Genomic DNA, 24620 nt, shown 5'->3' with positions numbered 1-24620 from the left:
CTTGTAGGAAGCAGAGAGTGGTTCCGGAAGCGGGTGGAGACAGCTGCCCTGCCTCCCAGAAGCACAATGAGTCCCCCAGATCTTTTTACCGGGTGAGCAAAGGACCTCCCAGTCTTTCTGGCCCAATTCAAGCTGTTTATAGATCTTCATCCCTGGGGACGCCCCACAGCTGGGGCCAAGGTGGCCTTTCTTATATCCCGGCTGGCAAAGCAGGCTGCCCAGTGGGCCAACCCCAGGCTCATGGGAAAAAGCCCCTGATTGGCCCATGTGCTAAGGCTCCCCAAGGAGTCCAAGGCGATTCTTGACCCCTCCCAGACATCCAAAATTGGCAACTACCAGATTTTCTGGCTCACACAATGTAGCCTCTTCCAGCTCCTTCTGGACCCTCAATCAGGACTTGTTCTGGAATACTCATTCCCTGGAAGATGGGTTTTTGAAAGGGTTGGCCCTGCCCATCTGCACTGTATGATCCCAGGGCAGGTAGCCACAAACCTACCCATACTCAGCTGGCAATGTGGCCGCCTCCCATCCTGTCTTTGGTCATGGCCAAGCTAGGAGGAATCCGCCAGTGTTCCCCTGGCTCACCCTCTGAGAATCCGATGTACTCCAAGGGGAGACTGACCTACCCCTGCCACGCAGGCCTCAGGCACTACTCAGGTATAAGGACATTCATGGACCACCCTGCCTCCCCGCTCCTACTGATCCCCAGGCCTTCGCCTAAGCTTCTCTCTCCTTGGTCATTAGAGGCAGTATGGTATGGCAGAAAAAGCATTGGTTCTGCGGTCAGAAAACCTGGGTTCAAATTCTACCATTATACTGCCTGTGTAACCTTGGACAAATCCCTTCACCTCCCCGTGCCTCTGTGTATTCAGCTGTAGAATGAAAGATTTTTGATGAGATGGCTTCCGAGATTCGTTCCAGCTCTGGACCCCTGGATCTCTGGATCTCCAGCCCATGATCCTCGGTCCCTTTACCTCCCTGGGCTGCAGATTCCTCAGCTGTAAAGTGGGGGTCTTTGAGTAGATGACCTCTGAGCTCCCCTTCAGCTCTGGGTCTGGGATCCTATGCTGATATTCCTTACCATCAAAATTCAGCTTTGGAAGCCAAAAGAGCTAGGGTGACCTTGGACCGCATGGAGAGGCAGAGTGTCCAGGAACGAGGAGGAGAAAGTCCTGCTGTCCAGATTACTGACTAAGATTCTAACTTGATCTGCACTTGTAGAAAGAGATTTCCCCACACCAGTAAAATCACAGGTCTGGACCCCTACCTCCTCCCCCCTTGCTGTAGTCTCCCCGTTAAACCTGATCTGGTTCAGTTCTGGGCACCACAGTTTAGAAAAGACACTGATGAACTGCCGAGTGTTTAGAGCAGAGAGACGTGATGGTGAAGAGCCCCCGAGATTGTGCCAGTCAGGAGCTTGCGAAGGAACTGGGGGATGTTTAGCCCGGAGAGGAGAAAGCTGGAGGCGGGGGAAGGGAGAACAACACATTATCGATGACACAAGTATTTGAAGGACTGTCTGTCATATTAAAACAGAATTAGCCTTGCTCTGTTTGGCCCCAGGGAACAAAACCAGACGTAATGTGGAGGGTGGGGGAGGGGAGAGTTGCAAAGACGCTAATTTCGGTTTAATATAAGGAGAGACTAATTGACAAGGAGAGCTGGTCCAGAGTGGGATGGGCAGCCTCTTGATGTAGGGAGCTCCCCTCACTGGAGGTCTTTGGTCAAAGGCTAGTTGATCATGGGTTGTGCTTGTTGTGTTGGAGGAGGGTTCTTTGGGGGGTAATGGAGTTGGACTACATGTCCTTGAGGACTCTGCCTCTGTGAATCTCCAGCCAATCCAGGCATCTCTTCTAATAACACAAGCCATTCAGTCACCCCCAAGACTCCCTCTACCTGAATGATGATTTCCATTCCCACATTCTCCCTGTTCTCCCCTGACACCCTGCAGTCCCTGGGTGAGTTGGACTCCAGTTTACAGTGTGCCTTGCGGCCAGTCAAAGGTTTATACAAACCCGAGGCCAACTGCCATCTCACCCCCGTCAGCCTTAGGTGTTGGGGATCGGGTCTGGCTGCTTTCCTGAACCGTATGTACCAATAAATCTTCCTAGAAACAGCCAGGTTATTGTGGCTGAGGCAGAGCACTGCCCGGCCGGCCTCTCTGGGGGGAGGGATGTGCAACGTTGCCAGGAAAGGCTCGGGAACTGGTTGGAGGTTGACCCTCCTTCAGATACAGGAATGGTGCCAGTTTGGAGCCCAGACAACTGGGCTTGGGTGGAGGCGGGGAGCAGATCTGGTGGGTCCGCCTGGAGCTGAGGGGCTGCTTGGTGGAGGGAGAGTGTACTGGAGGGCTCTTGAGATGGCAGGTTCTCAGGGGCAGGATTTTGGTTTTCTTGACTGTGCACTTGCCCCAGGGTGGTGGTGTTCCTGAACGTTGGAGGCAGTAGAACGATCCCTGCTAACAAAGAGCAGTGAGGCGATCTGCTATTGGTTGGTAGGGTGGGGATCCAGATTCTTCAGGTCTCTCTTGACTTCTCCCAGCTCCTAATGCCCTGCCTCCATCACCCTGTATTTATTTTCTATCCACGTATAGATGTGTGTGTGTCGTCTCTCCCAAAAGAATATAAGCTCCCTGAGGACAGGGAATGCTTTCCTTTTGTCTTTGTACCCCTAAACCTAGCACAAAACCTGGCATGTAGTAGGTACCTGATAAGTGCTTGCTGACTGATGGACAGCATGGATGATATTGGAGTGTTGGGTGCTCTTAAGGCATTGGCTGCTGGCCTTGGGGGTGCCCTTGGCCATAAGGGCCATTTCTCTCACATAGCCTTGTTTTTCTCCCCAAGGTCAACTTCTGTGAGGCATATGGGAGGGGGAGAGTGGCATGGGGGTGTGCAGAGAAGCCTGTGAGGATAGCTCCCCGCTGGGACCATGAAGGCACCAACATTTACTATGAGCTGCTTATTAGGGTAGACCAAGATGAGGGAAAGATGGGACGAGAAGAAATGTTATTCTGGGCTTGGAGACAGGAAGACCTGGGTTCAGATCCCACCTTGGATACTTACTAACTATGGGACCTTGGACAAGTTGGTTCACTTCTATGGGCCTCAGTTTCTTCATCTGTAAAATGAGGGGATTGTACTCTCAAGGTCTTTCCAGTAGCTATGCTTGCCACTTAAGTTCGCAGAAAGTCCCCCCACAGAATGCCTTAGAACACTTATTTCATGGGTGGATGACAAACACTGTCAGAGTTGGAAGTTTAGGGGTAAAGTCATGGTAATTCTTTGAAAAGCCATGGTGCCTATGAGGTTGGCACTCATGTGGGAGGTACCCCTATAGTGTAACCTCCACCCTGAGTGGGTCTGCCCATACTCCCCATGGAATTCCATCTTCCCTCTCTCCATCTGGCGTGTCTCCAGATTGGCGTCCCATCAGCATTGGCAGACATGCTGGAGGATGGCCCAGACCAATTTGTTGGGCTAGGTGGGGTCCCGGGAGTAGATTTAACAGTAACAAAGTTTTATTATGTGTCTGCTATCTGTTAGGCTCTTATAAAGAAAGGAAGATGAAGATCCTGGCCCTTGTCTTCAAGAAGCTTGTCTTTGGGGTGGGGGTGGGGACAGAATATGACACACAAATGTAATACAGGGGACACTGTGATGAGGAAAAGGAAGAGCCACACAAAGGGCTCCAGAAGCACTTAAGAAGGGAGAGGAGACTATTTCCTCCTTGGGCTGCCAGGTCGTGAGAGGTTGCATTTTGTGGGCCTCTGCAAGAGTCCATTACCCCCAAGGCAACCCAGTTCACCTTAGGATGATCTAAATGGTTGGGAAGCTCTTCTTAATCTGAGCCCATTGACCTGACTTCCTCCATTGCTTCTGATTCTTCCATTTGGGGCCAAACAACAAGGCTACTCCTCTTCCTGCCCAACAGCCCTTGCAATACTTGAGGACAGCTACCATGTTCCCCCTGAGTCACCTCTCCTCCAGACTAACATGCCTAGTTCCTTTAGCCAGTCACTATGGCGGTGGAGGGGGAGTCAACACCAAAGCCATAGCTAGTGTTTTTTGTGCCAGGGACAAGCTTCACAAAAGGAACCAGGCACAAAGAGCATGAAAAACACCCTCAAAACAACTTTTAAAGGAAAATTAAGTTGGGGTGGGGAGGCCAAGCCCACAGGACACCTGAGTAGATATCCAGGAGCACATGAGGAGGTCCTAGTGGTGACAAGGTTGTGTAGAGCTCACCTTGAGTCATGGTCACTTCCTACTTTAACATAAGATTCTTGCTGTCTATGTACTCACTTCAGTCATTTCTACAGATCCTGAAGAAGTATAAATGCTGTCAGTGCCCTGTTGATTTTGATACCCTAGAAAAACACTCTAGTCACTCCACCCTGGTTACAGCTCTTCAGTTTCTTATATGGTGTTCAGGGCACTAACAGGGACAGAACCATAACTTCATGGTGGTAAGTTGAAGGGGCAAGGACAACTTGCAAAGGTGACAAATAGGGAGTCTGAAACGGGGTGAGTTTGTTTATATTTGAGGTATAAGACAAGATTTCCTGTCCTACTCAATCTAGAGTGAAGCTGCCAATGTGTGTCAAGGATTTGTGAGGGAAGGAGGGGAGGGTGGATCAACAGGCTGACAGGTATGGAGACAGGAGTAGGATGGAAAGAGCATAGTCCAAGTAGAATGCCCTGCTGAATTCAGAGAGCAAGAGAGTAACCCATCAGTTCTTCTCTAAGTTAACCCAGAAATCCATGACAGTGGGACAAGGCAGTATGGGCTAAGTGCAGAGCAAGATGAGAGAAATCATCCCACAACACATCAGCCCTAGGCAGCTCACAGCTTCTTCATTCCAGCCATGCCTCCTCTCCACCCAGGAGAAGAGAGAGGACAGAGCTAAAGGCTCCCACAAGGGCAAAGCTGGATAACGGTGTGAGCCAAGGTGTAGATGTGAGAATGGATCTGACCTGTTGAAATGCATTCGTTGGCTCAATACAACGTCCTTACAATACAATACAATGTCCTTTGCTCCCTGTCCTTACCAGGGAGCCCCATTCGCACCTGTGTCTTCACAGTAATGGGACACAGTGACTCAGCCTGATTCAGTTCATTTCAACAAATATGTGTTTGCTAAGTACAAGGCACCATACTAGTCACTGGAGAGTCAAAGACAAAAATGAGACCTTCCCTGACTTCCAGATGCTTATATTCCAATGGAGGAATAGGATATTCTTACAGATAAAGAAATATAAAAGATATACAAGTAATTTTGAGCACGAAAGCAACAATAGCTAACAAGGAGAGGCTTTGTCAAGGGTTTGGCACCTGAGCTGAGCTTTGAAGGAAGCTATGGATCTTCAGAGGTAGTGGTAAGGAAGGAGTTTACTCCAGGCATGGGAAATAGCCTGGGCAAATGCATACAGGTGGGGATGTCATGGATGGGGAACAGTTACTCGGCCAATTTAATTGGAATGGAGAATGTGTGAAGGGAATGAGAGGGTGAGGAGGCCAAGGAGGATGTTTCTTTTTGTATTTAAAAGTATTTATTGCATTTATGTTCCATCAAAGCCCTTCTCTACTGCCTCGTTATAGCCTGAACGTGGCCCTGCGTACTGGAAGGCTCCGTCATTGGAGCACCAGCTCTTCTGGGTTCAAATATAGCCCTAATGATGGGAGTGTGTGCTTCTGGCGTCTGAGTACCAGCCTAGCTAAGTGCTGAGAGCCTAATTACCAGACTGGCCTCAGGCAGAGAAATCTTTCAACCACAGTTACTTTCAAAAACCATCTCTCGAGTCTACGGCGGTTTTGATATGCATCTGTAGTAGGAATATCAGTACCAATGAAATCATAGGGTCACAGATCTGGAGCTGGGGGGTTGGACCTCAGAGGTCACAGAGTCTAGCCCCCTTAGTATGAAGATGAGGAAACCAAGACCCAGAAAAATGAAGCTCAAGGTGCTATAGGTGGCGGAGCTGGTATTCGGATCCAGACTTCTGACTACAAATTCAGCATTCGAGGATACAAAGCCATTTCAGGTCAGAGCATCATAGAGTCAGAGCCTCAGCAAGGACTTTAGAGGTCATCTACTCTGACGGAGGGGGGAAACTGAGTTCCAAAGAGTCCAAATTCACAAGGTGGTGGCTGGGTCCTCGGACTCCAGATGTGACGTTCTCCCCATTGCCCCACACCACTTAATGCTCCAATCCTTGGATGCTATGCTAGCCTTCCATACCAAAGCTGATTCCTTCCCATGGTTCAGCAGCAGTAAGTCTCATACAATAGACCTAGTGACCTCTGTGGAGCGCCGCACACAGTTGGCACTTAACAAATGTTTTTTGCCTTGTATTTGATTGCCTTGCACACTTGCAGAATTCTAGAATATCAGAGCTTCCATGAAAAATAGGCGCATTTATTAAAAGTCACATGCAAGGCATATCCTGCATGCCCCATCCTGGGGGACAGCATTTGCTGCCCACCCTGTCCCTGCTGCCTCCTGATCCTCCTTTGTCTCCTGGGTGGCTTGCTGTAAGGGGATGAGCAAAGGCAGGCTATCTGAGCCAGCAACTCCGGAGTCGTCGGTTCTGTGTTGGGTTCCCGCCAGTTTGGCCCCAAGTGAATCTGATTGCTAAGCCCAACTTCCTAAGAATCCTCTTTCTATTTATGGGTTTGCTAGGTCCCCCAAAATTGTGAAGGCCTGTAAAAGGGGGGAGGATTGTTTTCTTTCACCCGGGAGGACCCTGTTAACAGAGAAGCAAGCCGGGTGAAGCAGGAATGAGGTGACCAAGCATCATTTCCATCCATTTCCTCAATAAGAAGTCAACGATTCTTTATGGAGCCCTGGCCGCAAGCCCAGCTCTGTGCGAGTTGCTATGGGCGAGACAGGAGATGGAAAAATCAGAGCATGCCAGAGCTGGATAGGACCTTAGACTATAGAACACAGAATGTTGGGGCCAGGAGGGCCCTCAGGACCTAGGAGGTCAGGGCTGAAAGAAACCTCAGAACAGATACTACTAAAACTAAAAGGGATCATAGAACATAGAATGTTGTTAAGACACAGGACATAGAAAGTTAGGATGTAGCCGGAAGAGGATTTAAAATGTAGGCTATCAAAGCTAGGAAGACCTGGAATGTTAGGGCTGTGAGTAGTCCAACTCCCTCATTTGACAGAGGAGGAAACTGAGGCCCAGAGAAGCTAACTGGTTTGCACAAGGTTGCAGAGTGTTAGAGCCCAGATCTCTTGACTCTAGTCTCGGTATTTCCCTACCAGACTTTGTCATTCTTTTGACAAGTCTTCTATGTGTGCAAGCCCTGTGCTGGGTACTGGGAGGGGAAATGCTCTCTGAGAGTTCTCAAAGCAGTTAAGTTGATCAAGAGTTCAAGTCATGGGAAGGTGGTGGGAGGAGGGAGCCATTCAGGCAAATGTGTGGAGTCAGGAAAGGGCAAGGCATGTTTGGAGAGAGAGAGAGACTTAGCTGGAACAAAGAATAGGAAGAATAATTACAGGGGAGCAGGGGAAATCAGGCTGGGAAGGAGGGAGATTGTTTACACCTGTAAAAGGAAGAAGATGACTTCCAAGGCTCTGTCCAGATCTAAGGCTGTGATCTTCTGGTCCTGTGAGACAAAGTGTGACAGCTTCGAGGCCATGGTCATGCAGTTTGTCTGGCCTTGATAGCCAGCCTGCCTGGGGAGGATCTGGGTCCTCCACTGAGATGCAGCAAATAACTAGAGAGTGTGTGGAAAGATGGAACATGAAGAACATGAAGATGTCAATGAAAATGTGTCATTCTCCTGCTAGACAGTAAGCTCTAGGAGGGCAGGAACTTCTCCCAGGACTAAACACACAAGCACTTAATCAATCCAATCCAATAAATCCAATAAACATTTATTAAGTGCCTAGCTAACCACTGGGGATACAATTAATAAAAATAAAGACAGTCCCTGCCTTCACAGAGCTTATAATCTAAAGGAGGAGGCATCATACAAAAGGAGGCATGAAAGCAGGTAGGGGAGAAAGATGGGACATCATGGGGTGCCCAATTTGGGGGCATCTTCTTCAGTGGAGTTGAAGCCAGGCTGAGCAGCAGATGCAAAGTGGAATGAGCTGAGAGTCCAGTTTCTGCTTTCCATAAAGGAAGGCATTGGGAGGAATTTATTACACACTTACTATATGCTCCAGCCCTCCAAAAAGAAGGAAGAGGAGGAGGCTGAGGGACATAGTATCAATCAAGGCTTGAGTTAGCAGCATGATGGTGAGATAAGAAGTGAAGAGTTTATTCTGGTAGGGGCATCTGGTGGAGTTAAAACAAGGAAGAGCAGCAGATGTAAAGCAGTGTTTTTTGGGTAAATTAGCATATGGATGACTGAATCAATTAGTATATGAATCAATAAATGGGCTAAGAGGGTGCTCCTGGCATGAAAGATGGCATGAGCAAAGGTGCAGAAGTAGTATGATTTCTTTTTCATCTCTGTGATAGAATCTAATACTGTGTTGGATGTTTCTGGATACTCACAAATTAGGTTCTGATGTTTGAGTTTCCTTTTAAGGACCATGGGGGTCAGGCAGGATTTGAAGACAGAAGATACAAGCCCATTTGTATTAAATTTCAACAAGCCTTTACTGAATACCTACTATCATTCCAGGCACTGTGTGTGGTGCTGAAAACACCTAGACAAAAACAAAACAGCTTCTGTTATCAAGAAGCTTATGCTGTATTGGAACTACCCAGTCATCTTGATGGTGAGTGGCATGGGATCTGAGATACTTTTTAAGGCTTGGGTTCATAAACTCAGTGTATGTAAAGACGGGGGAGCAGGGGGCCAGGACACCTACACATTGGAGATGGTAAATGGATGATGATCCATCAAAGGAGACTGAAGAATCAAAGTCAAATAGGTAGGAGAAAGCAGTGAAGAATCCAAGTGAAGAACAGGTATCAAGGAGCAGGCGATAGTAAATAGTGTCAAAAGTTGCAGAGAGGTAAAGGAAGTTGGGCAGCTAGGTGGCACAGTGGATAGAGTGCTGGACCTGGAGTCAGGAAGATTTATCTTTGTGAGTTCAAATCTGGCCTCAGACACTTACTAGCTGTGCGACTCTGGACAAGTCACTTCACCCTATTTGCCTCAGTTTTTTCATCTGTAAAATGAGCTGGAGCAGGAAATGGCAAACCACTCCAGTATCTTTGCCAAGAAAACCCCAAATGGGGGTAATAAAGAGTCAGAAATGACTAAAACAACTGTCCAATAAAAAAGAGGATGAGGACTGAGAAAAGGCCATTAGATTTGGCGTGTGAGAGATCATTAGTAAAGACCTCATAGTTGGACTACATAGATGGCCTCTCAGGTTCTTTCTAATTCTGAGATCCTATCAGTACAGTTTCAGTAAAGTGGAAGTTGGAAGCCTGATCACTACGCTGTTGGGAAGTGAGTTGGTGAGTAGTGTAATTTGTTACATCCATTCTGGAAAACAACTCGGAACTATGAGACTAAAGCTTTTGACTCCCCAATTCCATGGCAACATATATACTCTAAAGAGGTCAAAGGCAGAATGAAGGGTCCTATATAGCAGCACTCTTTGTGGTAGCAAAAAATTGGGAACTAGGTGGGCATCCATTATTGGGGAACAGCTAAACAGATGGTGTTCCATTGAACATACATAGAACCCAGTAAGCACTTAATAAATGTTTTTTGACTGACTGACTGAATGTAATGCAATAATATGATGCCATAAGAAATGATGGATATGGAAGATTCTTAGAAAGCTAGGAAGACTTGTATGAAGCGGTACAGAGCAAAGAAAGCAGACCCAAGGGAACAACATACCCGATGACTCCAGTAAAGCAAATGCGAAAAGAAAACAATTGAATTGGTTCTAGAGGAGAGAGGATAAACCCATCCTTCCTCTTGGTGGGGAGGTGGGGTAGAACAAGTATGGAAAATGCTTCCTACTCTGTCAGATATGGTGGCTTTGTTAATTGGTTTTGTTTAATTGTATTTCTTTGTTACATGGCAAGATTTGATGATGGGAAAGGAAGTTTACAGGGATATATAGAGGAATTGTAGATGAAAAAACCACCAAGAAGTGAGTGGGTGGTAAAGAAGAAGGGAGCTTTAGGAACTTGATAATCAAGACAAGATAATGAAACAAGCATTTATTAAACACTTACCGTGTGATAGGCACTGAGGATATAAATGCAAGCAAAAATAGATAAGTCCCTGCCCTCAAGGAGGGCCTTCTGATGGGGAGGGGAGGAAATATGAAGATGAGAGTTTGAGGTGATGTCCTTCAAGGGTCAAGTGAAGGTCTAGGTATATTTGTCCATAGCAGGGAAGAATAACTCAATTTCAAGCATTTATTAAATGCTTACTCTGTGGCCAGGCACTGTGTTAAGCTTTGAAAGCCGATAGAATGAGAGACTGAAGATGAAAGAAAAGGAGGCAATGGCTGGGTGCAGTGGTCAGAGCACTGGGCCTGGAATCAGAGACCTTAGTTCCAATCTGGCCTTACTAGCTGTGTGACCCTGAGCAAGTTACTTAATTACTATCTTCCTCAGTTTCCTCATCTGTAAAATTAGAATATTAACACTTCTCAGAGTTGTTGTGAGGGTCAACTGAGATAATATTTGTAAAGCACTTTGCAAACCTGTTGTTAATGTTCTTATTACTGGGACAAGGTCCTGGAGGCCTCCCAAGAGAGTGGGGTTGAGTGCCTGAGGACGGTGGTTGACCTTGATGAAAAAGGCTACTCTTTCCTTGGAGATTGTCTATGCAAAAGAGGAGCTGTAGAAAAGTTTTGAAGAGTGGGTAGGGGAGATGAGGGAACTTGCAATCAATGGCCCTTTGTATGGGGTCAAATGCTTTGAGAGGGATTCGGAGTGATGTGGGGAGACTGCAGGAGAAGTATTGGAATAACTGCAGGAAAGGGAATATGAATAGAGGATCATGGGAGGAAAAACAGGATTGCCATGAAGTAAGGAAGGCCCAGTTGAGATTAGATAAAACAGATTTGTGGTAGATTCAATAGTACCCCCAAAAGAAACCAGGTGAATCAAATTGAATGGTTGTAAGTGTCTATACACAAATGAATAAAACATCAGTAACCAGCAAAATGAAATAGCCACTCTACTGAGAACGTCCAATCATGATTTCAGAAAACTTGATGGATTCTACTTGGGCCCTCCTTAATCTCATCCTCCAGGAGTATTAATCTTTAATTAACTATTAATTCACTTAATTAACTATTAATCATATGCCCCCTTTCTCCCCTCTTCAGTCTCCCTCATCATATTGTCTTCTTCCCTGCCACCTATAAACATACCCAGGTTTGCCTCCACCTTGAAACATCCTTCCCAGCTCTCAGCAAAGAGATGGTGGACACTAGGTATGGAATGAGGCATACATTTTCTGACATGGCAAATGTGTTGACTTAGGTTGTTTGACTGTACTGGCAGCAGCTCTAAATCATCCCACTGTGTAGCCACCTCCTTCTTCCAGTCCCCCTTTATCTAGTATCTTTCTCCACTAGAATATAAGCTCTCAGAAGGCAGGAAGCATCCTGCTTCCTTGTATTTGCATCCCTAGTGCTTGCCCCCAATGCCCCAGTGTTTAATAAGTGCTCTGTCTGTTTGTCTGTCAGTCATAAATGAGTCCACTGTAGTGCAGTGGGGATCATTGGAAAGTGATAGTGATTATGTAAGGGCCTCAACATAAATCTAAAAAGAAAAGCAGATACCAACCTCCAGAGGCAAATTCACCTTCATAGGCCTCACTGAGACTTGGTGGGACAGCACCGTGGGTTCAAATATCATTCTGGAAGAGTGTAAGTCGTCAAAAAGGAGCAGGTTAGATGAAAGGGAGAGGGGTAATATTGTTTATGAAGAAGATAAACTCATTTGAGGATATCCAGGAACCAAAGGAAAGAATAGTGGAGCTCATTAGGGCAAAGATCGATGGAGGGACAAACAGAAGGAATACTAGCATTTACATTTCCTCCAGACCACAAAGGAAAAAGAAGGAAAGAGAAGAGGACTTGGGAAACACATCTGGCATGGGGCTTGTGGCTATTCAGATATTGGTTGGCTCTCTTTATCAAACAAAAGCAGAACAGCTAAGAATATCTTACTTTGCCTTCCTGATAATGTCATCCATCCTTCAAAAGGTAGATAAAGTGCCTAGGGGAATTGCTATTTTGGATCTTATTCTTAGCAACAAGGAGGAACTGATTGCTACTGGAGGGGGGAGGGGAAATGGTGGTAAAGTTGGAGGGTTGTTAAAAGGAGAGCTATCTAAAGAGATGGATGTGGATGCATAGGGAACTCACTAGCCAACTCAGATTTTTGAAAGGATGAGTACAGGGGATGAAAGTGAGAACAGGAGACAGGTACATGACATAGTGCTGTAAGAATCATCTCAGTCTCTCTAAAGCTCAGAAGAAGCTGAGACTGGTGAGGTATGCTAAGGATAGTGTCTCCTTTTATAATGCTTCCATGGAGCTGTGATCTCATCAATGTAGTTCTTTTAAACCTCATATATTCTAACCCATCCAGATCTTCTCATCTCATGTCAACTGGCATTTATTAAGTGATTGCTATGTGCCAAACACTGTGCTAAGCTATGGGACTGTTTTCTCTATGTCTTCCCTTAAATACTCTGTACCGGGTCCATCCAGCATGCTAGAGGCCTTCTTTTAGGTTTTTATCGGTATTTGGATATTCATAAAACACTCGGGCTATGGTTGGGGAAGCTAGGTAGCTCAGTGGATAGAGTGCTGGGCCTGCAGTAAGGGAGCCTTGTCTTCAAATCCAGCTTTAAATGCTTACTATCTGTGTAACTTTGGGCAAATCACTTAATGCCTGTCTGCCTCAGTTTCCTTTCCTGTAAAATTAGGATAATAATAGTATCCACCTCTCAGGGTCATTGTGAGGTTGAAATAATATAATATTTCTAAAGTGTCTGGCACATAGTAGATACTATATAAATGTTAGCGATGTATAATTATTATTATTTGGGCTTTCTTTTCTCCACCAAGTCCTGCTCCAGTGCCTCATCAAGGATGGGAGGTGACCAAGAATTCTCATAGGCTAATGCCAGCAAGGTGCAATCTCTGTTAGGTTCTACCATGTTAGAAAGGCCCTGAATATGATCCTAGCAGTAGGCTGTATCTACTTTCTAAGGATCAGCCCAGCTAAGTACATAGGGTCTTATTCCCAGTAATCTGGAAACAGCAAGCCATGACCAGCATTGGTTCTATGTGTCCCGCTTCTGTTTCTGTAGTAATGGTGGGAGAGAGATAGAAAAGGGGACATAGGGAACCATAGGAATCCCACAGTTTTTAGACCATCAGAAATCAATAACTTAGATGTCAGTTCCTAAAACATGAGATCCTTGTCCAGTGACCAACTTGTCATTCTACTGGAAGGAACCAAATGACATCCTCCTTGACACTTTTTCTGCAAACGGAACCAGAAGAACAAAGGCAGCTCTAGCTCAAGAGAAAGACACAGACTTTTCATGAAGAGGCCAAGAAAGGAATTAGCAGCATTGTTTCAGTCCAAAGGTAACCAAAAACCCATCATTTCATGGGATACTTGGTCATCCTCCATTGCAGTGCTCATGATGGGTATTTGCAACAAGAACACCATGAAGGTATTTACAACTTACGCTCCAACATCTGTTGTAGAGAATGAGGATGTAGATAAATTCTACAGAGAATACAGTAAGAACCTCCAAATTAAATGAACATATGCTTTAATGTTTGAAGATTTCAATGCCACAGTGGGCATAGAGGAGGACAGTAAAAAAAAAGTGTTGGAAGACAGAGTTCAGGAGTAATAAATGATAGGGGCCAATAGCTGGTAGTCACCTGTATTTTCTGAAGAAGAGAGTTGGGAAGTGTAGCATATGGTGGGCACTAGATAGAATCACAGATTTAGAACTGGAAGAGATGTTACAGGCCATCAAATCCAAAACCCTCATTTTACATATGAGGAAACTGAGCATGAGAAATGTTAAGTGACTGGTTCAGGGTCTAGCTAGTGTACAGAGTGGACAGCTAGCAAGTGTACAGAGTGGAATTTGAACCCAGGTCTTCCTGACTCCAAGTCCAGTGCCCTACTGACCTTGGGCAAGTGGCTTAACCCCAGTTTACCTTAGTTTTCTCACCTGTTAAATGGGGATAAAAATAGCACCAGGGTTGTTGAGAGCATCTAATGAGATCATATTTGTAAAACATTTAGCACAGTGCTTGGCACATAGTAGGTGCTATATAAATAGTATCTATTATTATCATTAGTTATTCACCACACTACACTACCTCTTGTGGAAAATGAAAGTGTTCAATGCTTATAGACAGGAAATGACTGGTTACCAAGGTGAGAGCCTTTTCCACATCAGCTGCTTGTGTAGTTTCATCCATAGATTTGTCAGAGTAAAAATCAAAACTAACACCAAATTAGAAGAATAAAAATAGGAAGAAGATATGATATTATTGAGGCAAAAACAGCCTGACCTATGTAAATAAGCTGCCCCCAAATGGGAAATGGATAAAAGAAACAGCATTAACACAGATTATTACCACTTCTTGAGGATGCTTAGGATATGAACTAAATACTACAATGAGGATACCAAAAGATCCTAGAAACTGTCTCCACTAGCAAATACTTGATCTTCTTGTAAAGGGAAAAGATGTGACAGTCAAGGGCCACAACGACTTCGAAAATCCTACAGAAGGTGATGGAAGAAATAGTATTATTGCCTAATAAAGTAGTAGGAAGCGGTGTAGAGGAAAGCAAATTTAAGGAGACAAAGTATGCCTATCAAATGGGGAATGGTAGATCATAGTACACAATCACAGTGGAATACTGTGCTTAAAAATTAGGATTACAAAGAATTCAGAAAAACATGGGAAGATTTGTTTGGGCTGATCCAGAGCAAAGATGGATGTGGAGATCTTCCAGATGTCCTTGTTTGCAGTTGACATTACACTGATTGCATCCAGAGCCCCTTTGACAATATTCATAATAACACCAAAGACCTTAGCCTAACCGCTCACACAGGAATAAACAAGGTGGAGGATATCTATTGTCTAAAATAAGATGTGAGGTTGGATGGATGATCAGCCATTCAACCAAGATGGTGCATCAATAAATACATAAATCTTGGACAGACACTGCAGATGGACAATGAACTGAGATCAGAAATATACAGGAGGAAGAGAGTGGGCTGGCTTGACTTTGGAAAATTGTGCAATGCTTTTAATAACCTCAAGCTTTCCCTGGAAACAAAAGCCCACCTTTTTTACATCAATATTCTTCTATGATGCTGTATGGCCATGAATCACAGAATGCCACAGTCTCTAAAGAATTAAAATTGTGGGTCACCTAAGACGCAATGGAGAGGCCCATGGGGGACATCAGCATAATGCAACATGTTCCCAATGAAGACTTGCGCAGGAGAAGCGACATAAAGGATGTCATCAGAGAGAGGTGGGACTGTAAGAGGAAGGGGCCAGTCATGAAGGCAAAAGTAAGGGAAATCAATGGCCATTGGTATCTGTGTTCTGTTTTGCTACACATGAAATGTCAAGCCAACTACTTTATGCTTTAAGGGTCTGTGATTTAGTCAGTGAGCAATTCCAACCTTTGGTGGAGCAGATTTTAGCCCCTCTGCGACTTACTGTGCTTCAGGAACTACTATGTCTGAGGCTGAGTCAGGCATAGGCTGTCTTTCTGCCTTAGCTACGTTGGTTCCTAGGAGTCAGTACAGCCCATCATTAACCCCTCCAACTCCACTGGCCTAGCCTTTGAGAAGTGAGGGTTAGCTCTATGCCTTGAAGAAGCCTTGGAAAAAGACTTCAAGGAAAGATCAATGGAAAGGCACTCGATGAATGTCAGATACTAAAAGGGGAATCCTCCCCATCCTTTCTTCTGGGTTCATTGTAAATTCTGGCTCCCTGTCTCCTTCCTCCCAGGAAACCTTTCCTGGTTCCTCCAGCTGAAGAGAATCTCCTCTGTGGCGCTTTATGCCCTTACTACACTGTTTTTATCTTTCCTTTTGAATTATGGTCATTTATATACATGTCAGGTCTTCTGAGTCAGCTTGAACCTCCTTGAGAGCAGGGACAGAGTTTTATTTGATTCTGCATCTCTCCCAGCACTTAGTACCAGGTTAAGCACATAGTAAGGCTTATAAGAGTTGAATGAGTGAAAAAAATTCTCTCTCATGGGTCTGGTTTTTAATTTAATTTAACACACATCTATTTCAGGGCCAGCATGTACAGAGGCAACACGAGATAAGAGAATCATGGACTTAGGAGTCACAGGACCTGCACTGACTCCTGGCCATACTCACCCATATGATAGAGGGCAATTCAGGCCCCCTCATTGGGCTTTAGCTTCCCAATATGTAAAATGAATTGGACTCAAAGGTCCTTCCCTTCTTTGACAGCCTATATTCTAAGATTCCACCCAACTCTGATGATTCTTGTGCTAAAGTGTATCCTGGGTGCTTAGGTGCTTATCATAATGCTTACTAAATGCTTCTTGACTGACTAAGGAAGGTCCCACCCAGTTCTGACATTCTGTTTTAATATTCTTTATTCTTAGGGCTTTCCCAGATTTATGTTCTAAAGCTTCTTCTGGCTTGGGTACTATCTTCCTTGTACCTTGACATCTGTGTTCTAAGATCATTTCCAACTCTGATAATCTATATTCTGAGGTCCCTCCCATCTCTGATGATTCATGTGTTCATCCCCCTTCTCACTCTAACAATCACTGATTGCCACTCTATCATGGTCATTGCAGCCCCAGGCTTCTGGGTTCTAAAGTCCCTACCAGCTCCAAAGTTTGGGGTTCTCCTGTTTTCGGTTCTGAGGTCTCTTCTAGTTTTGATGGTTCTGTAGACCCTTGGGGCCCTAACATTCAGGGTCTGGAAGCCCCTCCCAACCCTGACATTCTATGCTCTGTGCTCCCTCGCAGCTGTGCTAGTCCATCTTCTTGGTTCTAATGCCCTTTGTTCTTCAGCCCCTGCCAGGCCTCAATCCTCTGATCCTATGATGTGGTGCCTGACATTCTTTCCCTGGAAATCCATCCCCCTCTGGGCTAGGCTAAGTCAGCCCCCTGCTTGAAAGCAGAGGCCCCTACCCACCCTGCCTGCCACAGTGACCAGGGCCCCAGGCGGGCAGCTCCCTCCCTCCCTCCTTCCCTCTAAAACCCAGGAACCAGGAGACCCTTCCAGCTCCCAGGCTGGGCCCCTGCCGCCATCAGTGGGTGCCAGGCCCATAAAGGCTGGGGAGGCCACCAGCGAGGGCTGGGAATGGGGCCCGTCATGGACCCTAGCACAGAAAAGGGCTTCAGAGCTGAAAGCCGCAGCTGTTGGGGCCTCCCGGCCTGGCTGCCCCGCCCTGGCGGGAAGACAGTCTCCACCCGTGGATGGGAGGGAGGGCGGCTGGGCAGCCTGCCAGGCTCCCCAAGCGCGTAGGCTGGGGAGGCCCCGGCGGGGAGGCGCTGGCTGGGGCCCTCCCGGCCAGCCCGGCCCAGCCAGACGTTTGCAGAGGCCCAGCGCCAAGGCCGCTGCCGCCCCCACCCCCGCCCCCCAGCCCCCGGCCCCTCGCCTGAGATGGCTGGGCGGGGAGCCAGCCTCAGCCGCTCCCATAAGGCACTGCGGCACTGCGGCATGGGCATGGCCGTGAGGGGGGGCCACTGCGGCAACTGCAGCTGCTGTTGCTACTCGGTTGCCGGCAGGGTCCGCCACGCCCAAATGCATCAGTCCCCCTCCCATCCCAGAGCCGAAGAACAGCCGGGCTAGGGTCTCTGGAACAGCTGGCGTAGGGTCCCCAGAACAGCCGGGCTAGGGTCTACGGGTCTGGGAGGTGGGGGTCCGCAGAGCCTGGGTGCAGGAGGTGGGGTCTGTGGACATGGTCCGCCGCCGCCGCCGCAGCCATGCCGGTGGGGTCCGTACGGTTCCCCCGCAGAGCCTCCTGGCCCATTTATTGGGAATGAGTTTATCAGATTAGCTAGTCACCTAGTCCCCCACTGGTTTGGGCCTGCAGACCCCCAGAATCCCCCGGGGCGGGCCCAGCTGGTCCGCTCTGTCAGAACCCCCTGATTGGCAGCTGCGGCCAACCGCAGGTGGTGCGCTCCAGGCGTCCTGACGTCAGTGCGGGGCCCAGCAGCCCAGGGGCTCTCTTTTATTAATAATTAATAACAGCCCTCCCCCCACCCCCTGGCGCTTCCCGGCCCCAAGCGTTATTTTTGCCAGCATTCTTTCATTTGAGCCTCCCAACAGCCATGTGACTGGGGCGGGAGCCAAGGCCAGCAGGCAAGGGCTCTTGCGCATGCGCCGTTGGTGGGGCCAGCGTGGCAGCTGCTGCCACGGTGGCGGCTGCTGCGGGTAGGCGGCGGCCACTTCCGGGGAAGCTGCCTTCCGGGGGGCGGGGGGCGGGCCCAGTGCAGATGCTGCTGTCACTCTGCGGCCAAGGCCGAGGCCAAGGACGGATGCGCACGCAGCCTTGCTACATTGACACCTGCTGTCTGAGCTAGACAAGCAGGCAGGCAGGCCCTAAATGGAAATAAGATGGGCCTGGAGAGCCCCTCTCTGTGGCGAAAGCCACAAGATCACAGGCCTAGCCCTACCAGTGACCCCAGAGGCAGCTAGTTCAGCCCTCCCCCTCCCCGCCCCATTTTATGCAAGAGAGGAAGCTGAGGCCCAGGGCCGGGAAGGATTTAGCTCAATCCTTCAGCTTGGCGTATAGGATCCTACTAGGGGAAGAGACCCGAGAGACCACCTAGTCCAACCCCTACTCATATTACAGATGAGGAAACTGAGGCCCAGGGAGGTGATTATTCGAAAAGTCGCATAGTTAGAATTATAAAACTATACAGATAAAAGGGACTTCACAGGAAATCTAGTCCAACTTCCTCCCCCCCAAGGCTCCAGGAGTGACTTGCCTCAAGGCACACTCAAAGTAAATGGCAGAGGTAGGCCCAGGGATGTTTTCACTCCTTTGGCGCTCCCCAGAGGTACACTGCAAGGCCAGGCCACAGCTTGCCAGATCAGCCTTTTGCCCCAGGCCAATCACCCTAAGCGAGCCCCTCCTCTACCACTGAGTAGCCCTGGGTCTGCCCATGGACAAGTCCCTGCTCCTCTCTGAGCCACACTTTTCTCCTCTGTGAAATGGGCATAATTGGCCACTGCCAGCCTCAGAAAGCCATGGGAAGAAAAGACTAGGACTATCTCCCATTTGTTTTTTATATCTTTGGCCCATGGCACAGTTCCCCATCATATAAGTCCTTAATAGACATTTGTACATTGGTGGTTGATCAAGCCCAGAGTCCTATGATTTTATGCCAATAATGTTATTATGTATTATATTATCACAGAATTATAAAGTTAGGAAAGATCTGAGGAGTGCATTCATTTAGTCCACGAGTCCTTAATCTAGCATACACACATGGAGAGATTTCAGGGAGGTCCCTGAACTTGGATGGGAAAACTTCTCTTTATTTTCATTAACTTCTGTCTTAAATTTAACATTTTAAAAAATTATTGTAAAAAAACCACGATTTTGCAAAGGAGCCCAACTTCTTTGCCAAGTTGCCAAAGGGAATACAGGACACCACGAAGGAAGGTGAGGAACCCCTGGTTTTGTCCAACCTATCCGAGCCCATAACAGTCACACAGGTGACACTTGAAGACCAGGGAGGGAAATCCAGGACTTCCCTCCTGAGGTCGCTCAAACCACTTCTCAAAGGTGTGGGAAGTTTTTCCAGACCTCAAATCTCAATTGGCATCTTGGCACTTTTTAGCCCCTCCCAGTTGGGAGGACCCTCAGGGGCCCAACTGAACAAGGCTAATCCCTCTTCCACGTGACAGATCTTCAGCACCTTGAACTGAGCTCTCCCATCCCCCTGGGCTCTTCTTTTCACCAGGCTAAACATGCCTGCCTAGGTCTCTCCACTGATCTTCATATGGGGTGACCCTCACATGGAGTGGACTCAATGCTCTTCACCAGTCTAGCCATTTATGGTCATGCAGTTGGATAATATTAGTATCCAAATGGCCACTTACATATCCTAAGCCTTACCTACTAAGTCATAGACAGGTTGCAATCTGCAGCTGTTGGACAAAATCATGGGCCTGCTGTATGGACACCCTCCCTCCTTATAAGGTAAAGTCGGGAAGTTCACTTGACATAGGATAGGGGAAGCAATTTAAAACCCAGCCTGGGCCTGAATGTGTACTATTATTATTCCTTTCTGACAAATAAGGAAAGCCAAGCCCAGTGTGAAAATGCAAATATATTTTAAAAAGCACCAGCCAGGACAACTTTATGATTTGGTGGAGGGGAGATTTTGGCCCTGCCCCAGAGGTCTGACCTTTTCCTCCCCTCCTTCCTGGAAGAGTTGGTGCTAATGCATAGAGAAGATGACCCAACCCTAAAGGTTGTCTAAAGGAGTTGTTTTGGTTTTTTTTAAATGGAAGAAGTGTTGAAACAAAGAAGAATCCTAATGTGGTTGGTCCTGGTTGAACTAGAGGATCTCAGTTGTTCTTCCCAAGCCTACTTGCCATGCTGTGATTCTGGGATAGTCTAAGGATACATAGGCATGAGTATTCTGTGGGTTGTCTATGTATGTGCATGTGTGTGTGCATGTGCATACAATGTTTGTACTATGTACATTACATACATGAGTGGGAACATATTTATATACATGTATGGGCATGTTCTATGAAACTGGACATCTGTGCTTGTGTAGATGTGGTCATGTTCCTACACACAGTTCTCTGTTTTTAGGTGTCTATGTGAGCTGGGAGAGGTAGTGTGACACTGTGGGCAGAGAGCTGTCCTTGGAGAGTGGGGGGGAACTTGGGTTCTGGTCTTGCCTCTGACTGACCCTGGGCAGGTTGCTTGAGCTCTCAGTGCCTCAGGCAACTCTCCAAGCCTATGAGTCCAAGAAGGTGCCAGTCTGCATTGGGAAAGGGAGCTTCTTCATCTGGGAATGAAATTGCAAGTCCAGCCCTACATGTCTGAGTGTGCGAATACATATACACATATGAGAAGCAATGCTACCTAGGAGAGAGAGGGGAGTCCTCTGAGTCAGCAATACCTGTGTTCAAGACCTGTTTCTACCATATCCTGGCTGTGCGACCCTGGACAAATCGCTTCTTAAGGCTCCATCTAAGCTTGTTAGCTACAGAGCAGGTGCTGATGTGCATGAGGGAAGGAAGGTCCTGGCTAAGAGCTCACTGGCTCATTGAAATCACAGGGCTAGTCCAAAAAACCAGATTGGTTAATGGGAAAGGGAAGGAAACAAGCATTTAGGAAGTGGCTACAATGTGCCAAGGACTGTGCTAAGTACTTTACAGACTTACTCACCTGAGCCTCACCACAACCTTTCCAGGTAGGTGCTATTAATAGCTCCATTTTACAGTTGAGGAAACTGAGGAAACAGAGGTGAAATGACTTGCCCACGGTCATTCAGGCTGGATTTGAACTCAGCTTTTCCTGACTACAGGCCCAGAGCTCTATTCATTGCAGGACTTGATTGACAGCGTACTGGCATATATGTATACTAAGGGCATCACAGATCCAGTCCAATGTCAATCAATCAACAAGCATTTATTAAGTACATACTATACTCCAGGTACTGTGCTAGGCCCCCAAACCCCCCCCCCTTTCTAACTTCCTGATTGCTGTCAAAAGCACTGCCATCTTCCCAGTTGCCCAGGCTCATGGCCTTCTCAGACAAGATACTCCAATTCCCAACTCTTTTCATTTTCACTGGAATTCTTTACCCCTTCCTGGCTTTCCTAGCTCCCTTCAAGTTTTAGCTAAAATCTCCCCTTCTGTGGGAAGCCTTTTCTTATCCCCCGGAATGCTGGTGCCTTTCTTCTAAGATTATTTCTTCTGAGGTTATCTCCAATTTCTTGTGTATAGATCTTGTTTACAGTCAGCAAACATTTATTATGTGTAAGGCACTGTGCTAAACTATAGGTATACAAGAAAAGGCAAAAATAATTCCTGCCCTCAATGAACATACAATTTAATGTGGGGAGAGCGATAAGCAAACAACTATTTACCAAGGAGAAACATTCATATCTATTGGAGGTCATCTCAGAGGGAAGGACCTCACATTGACCCAGGAATCAGGAAAGACTTCTTGCAGAATGCAGGATTTTTTTTTGAGGCAGTGGAAGATTTAAGGAACTTGTTCAGGGTCATATAGCTAGTAAGTGCCTGAGGCCAGATGCTGCCCTCTGCCTTTTTTGAGGCAAGTGGGGTTAAGCAGAAGGTAGGTTTTTTTAGCTGGGGCTTGAAGAAAGCCAGGGGAGGCAGGAAATGAAGATGAGTATTCCAGACATTGGAGACAGCCAGTGAAAACACTCAGAGTCGAGAGTATCTTCTTTGAGAAACAACAAAGAGACCAGTGTCATTGGATCTTAGAGTACAGAGAGGAGAGTAAAGTATAAGAAAATTGGAAAGATGGGAAGAAGCTGGATTATAAAAGTCTTCAAAACCCAAACAGAAGATTTGCTATTTGATCCTGGAGACAATAAGGAGTCACTGGAGTTTCTTTAATGGAGGAATGACAGGTAAGACCTGTAGTTTAGGACAATCACTCAGATGGCTAAGTAGGTTAGATTTGAGTGGGGAGAGGCTAGAGACAGGGAAGCCAGAAGGCTATTGAAATGTTCCAAGCATGAGGGGACAAAGGACTGCACCAGGCTAGTGGCAATGTCAGAGGAGGGATGGAGTGGAGGAAAGATGTTCTGAAGTTAGAATCAACAGAACTTGTGAACTGATTGGGTGTAGGAGAGTTGAGAGGGCATGAGGAGTTGAAGATAACACCCAGGTTGTGAGCTTGGGTGGCTGGGAGTTCAGTGGCATCCTCAACAACAATAGGGAAGCATTTGGGGTGAAAGGTGAGTTCTGTTTTAGTCAAGTTAAGTTTGTGATGTCTATGGGACTTCTGGTTGGAAATGTCCAATGGATAGCTTGTGAAAGTTCGGAAGAGAGGCTAAGGCTCAGGGTTATTTGCATGGAGATGATAAATTATAAAAAAATATATACACATATATATGACTGGATCTATGATATATAATGAGATAATATGGAAAATGAGATCATATTTATAAAGCATTTTGTAAAACCTAAAGCTCTATATAAATGTCAGCTATTATACATATATTCATGTATGTGTGTATAGATATATGCCAATTTATATGAATGTTTCTCCTTGGCAAATAGTTGTTTGCTTATCGGTCTCCCCACATTAAATTGTATGTTCCTTGGGGGCAGGAACTATTTTTGTCTTTCCTTGTACACCTATAGTTTAGCACAGTGCCTTACACATAACAAATGTTTGCTGACTGTAAACAAGATCTATACATGAGAAATTGGAGATAATCTCAGAAGAAGTAATCTCAGAAGAAAGGCACTGGCCTGAAAGAAAGGCATCCTGGGGGATAAGAAAAGGCTTCCTGCAGAAGGGGAGATTTTGTCTGCACGTGTCTTTATTGGTATATATCATTTAACATTGTGTCTCACACTTAGGTGTATTTGTGTCTTATTGATCTACTAAACTGTAGGCTCCCTGAAGACAGGGGCTGAATCTTGTTCAACTATGTATCTCCCCTCGCCCAGGAGAAGGATCTGTGACAAGAAGGCCCTTTAGAAATGTTTGTCATTGCTGTCATACCTGTGTCTGTGTTCATGACTCCATATGAAAATATAGCTCATCCTGCATGTTTGCTTGACCATCCAATTTTGTGAGTGTGTGTCAGTCAATCAATAAGAATTTATCCTCTTTCCCCAGGTGTCACTGGTTGTCAATGTGGCCAGTGAGTGTGGCTACACAGACCAGCACTACCGAGCCCTTCAGCAGCTACAGCGGGAACTGGGCCCATACCATTTCAATGTGCTGGCCTTTCCTTGCAACCAATTTGGCCAGCAGGAGCCAGACACCAACAAGGAGATTGAGAACTTTGCCCGGAAGACTTATGGAGTCTCCTTCCCCATGTTTAGCAAGATCGCTGTCCGTGGTACTGGGGCCAATGCTGCCTTCAAGTATCTGATTGGTGAGTTTTGTCCCCTAAGGAACTCAGGGCCAGTCTAGTCATCCTAGCATACAGTGTCTCAAGTTTCTCTGGTCCCTTAGGATTGACACATCTTATTCAAAACAATCTAAGGAGCATTTAGAAAACAGCTACTATGTCCCACCTCTGCCACACACTGGCTCTGTAACTCTGGGCAAGTCACCTACCCTCAGTGCCTTGGGCGACTTTCTAAGACAAGTACTTAATAAATGCTTGTGGAATTGAATTGGGTTTGCTTATCTGAAAACATGCTGTATCCCTTCAGTAGAATGTAAGCTTCGTGAGGGCAAAGAGTGTTTATTTTCCTTTTTGTCTTTGTATCCCCAGGGCCTGCCTCATAGTAATAAGTGCTTGAGTAAGGTTCCTTGAAGACCCAGGCCCTCCCTTTCATCTTGATTCACACGTACCCTCCAGCATTCCTGTGTGGTACGGTACAAATAATTTGCTGTTATTGTTGTTCAATCAATTTCAGTCATGACCACTCTTTGTGATCCCATCTGGGGTTTTCTTGGAAAAGATATTGG

The 24620-nt window shown here is 46.5% G+C and overlaps 1 protein-coding gene across 1 annotated transcript in view; it reads left to right on the top strand.

Moving 5' to 3' along the window:
• The window catches only part of GPX7 (glutathione peroxidase 7), a gene marked incomplete at its 3' end in the record, with an annotated part of 42497 nt that extends 18419 nt beyond the window's left edge, over positions 1-24078 (top strand). The window contains 1 exon segment of the mRNA XM_036757550.1: positions 23817-24078. Within this exon segment, the coding sequence (XP_036613445.1) occupies positions 23817-24078 (262 nt within the window).
• Positions 24079-24620: the final 542 nt, after the last annotated feature.

This window comes from Trichosurus vulpecula, chromosome 4 (assembly GCF_011100635.1).
Source record: "Trichosurus vulpecula isolate mTriVul1 chromosome 4, mTriVul1.pri, whole genome shotgun sequence".
NCBI lineage: Eukaryota > Metazoa > Chordata > Mammalia > Diprotodontia > Phalangeridae > Trichosurus > Trichosurus vulpecula.
This window is presented reverse-complemented; position numbering and strand designations above follow the sequence as displayed.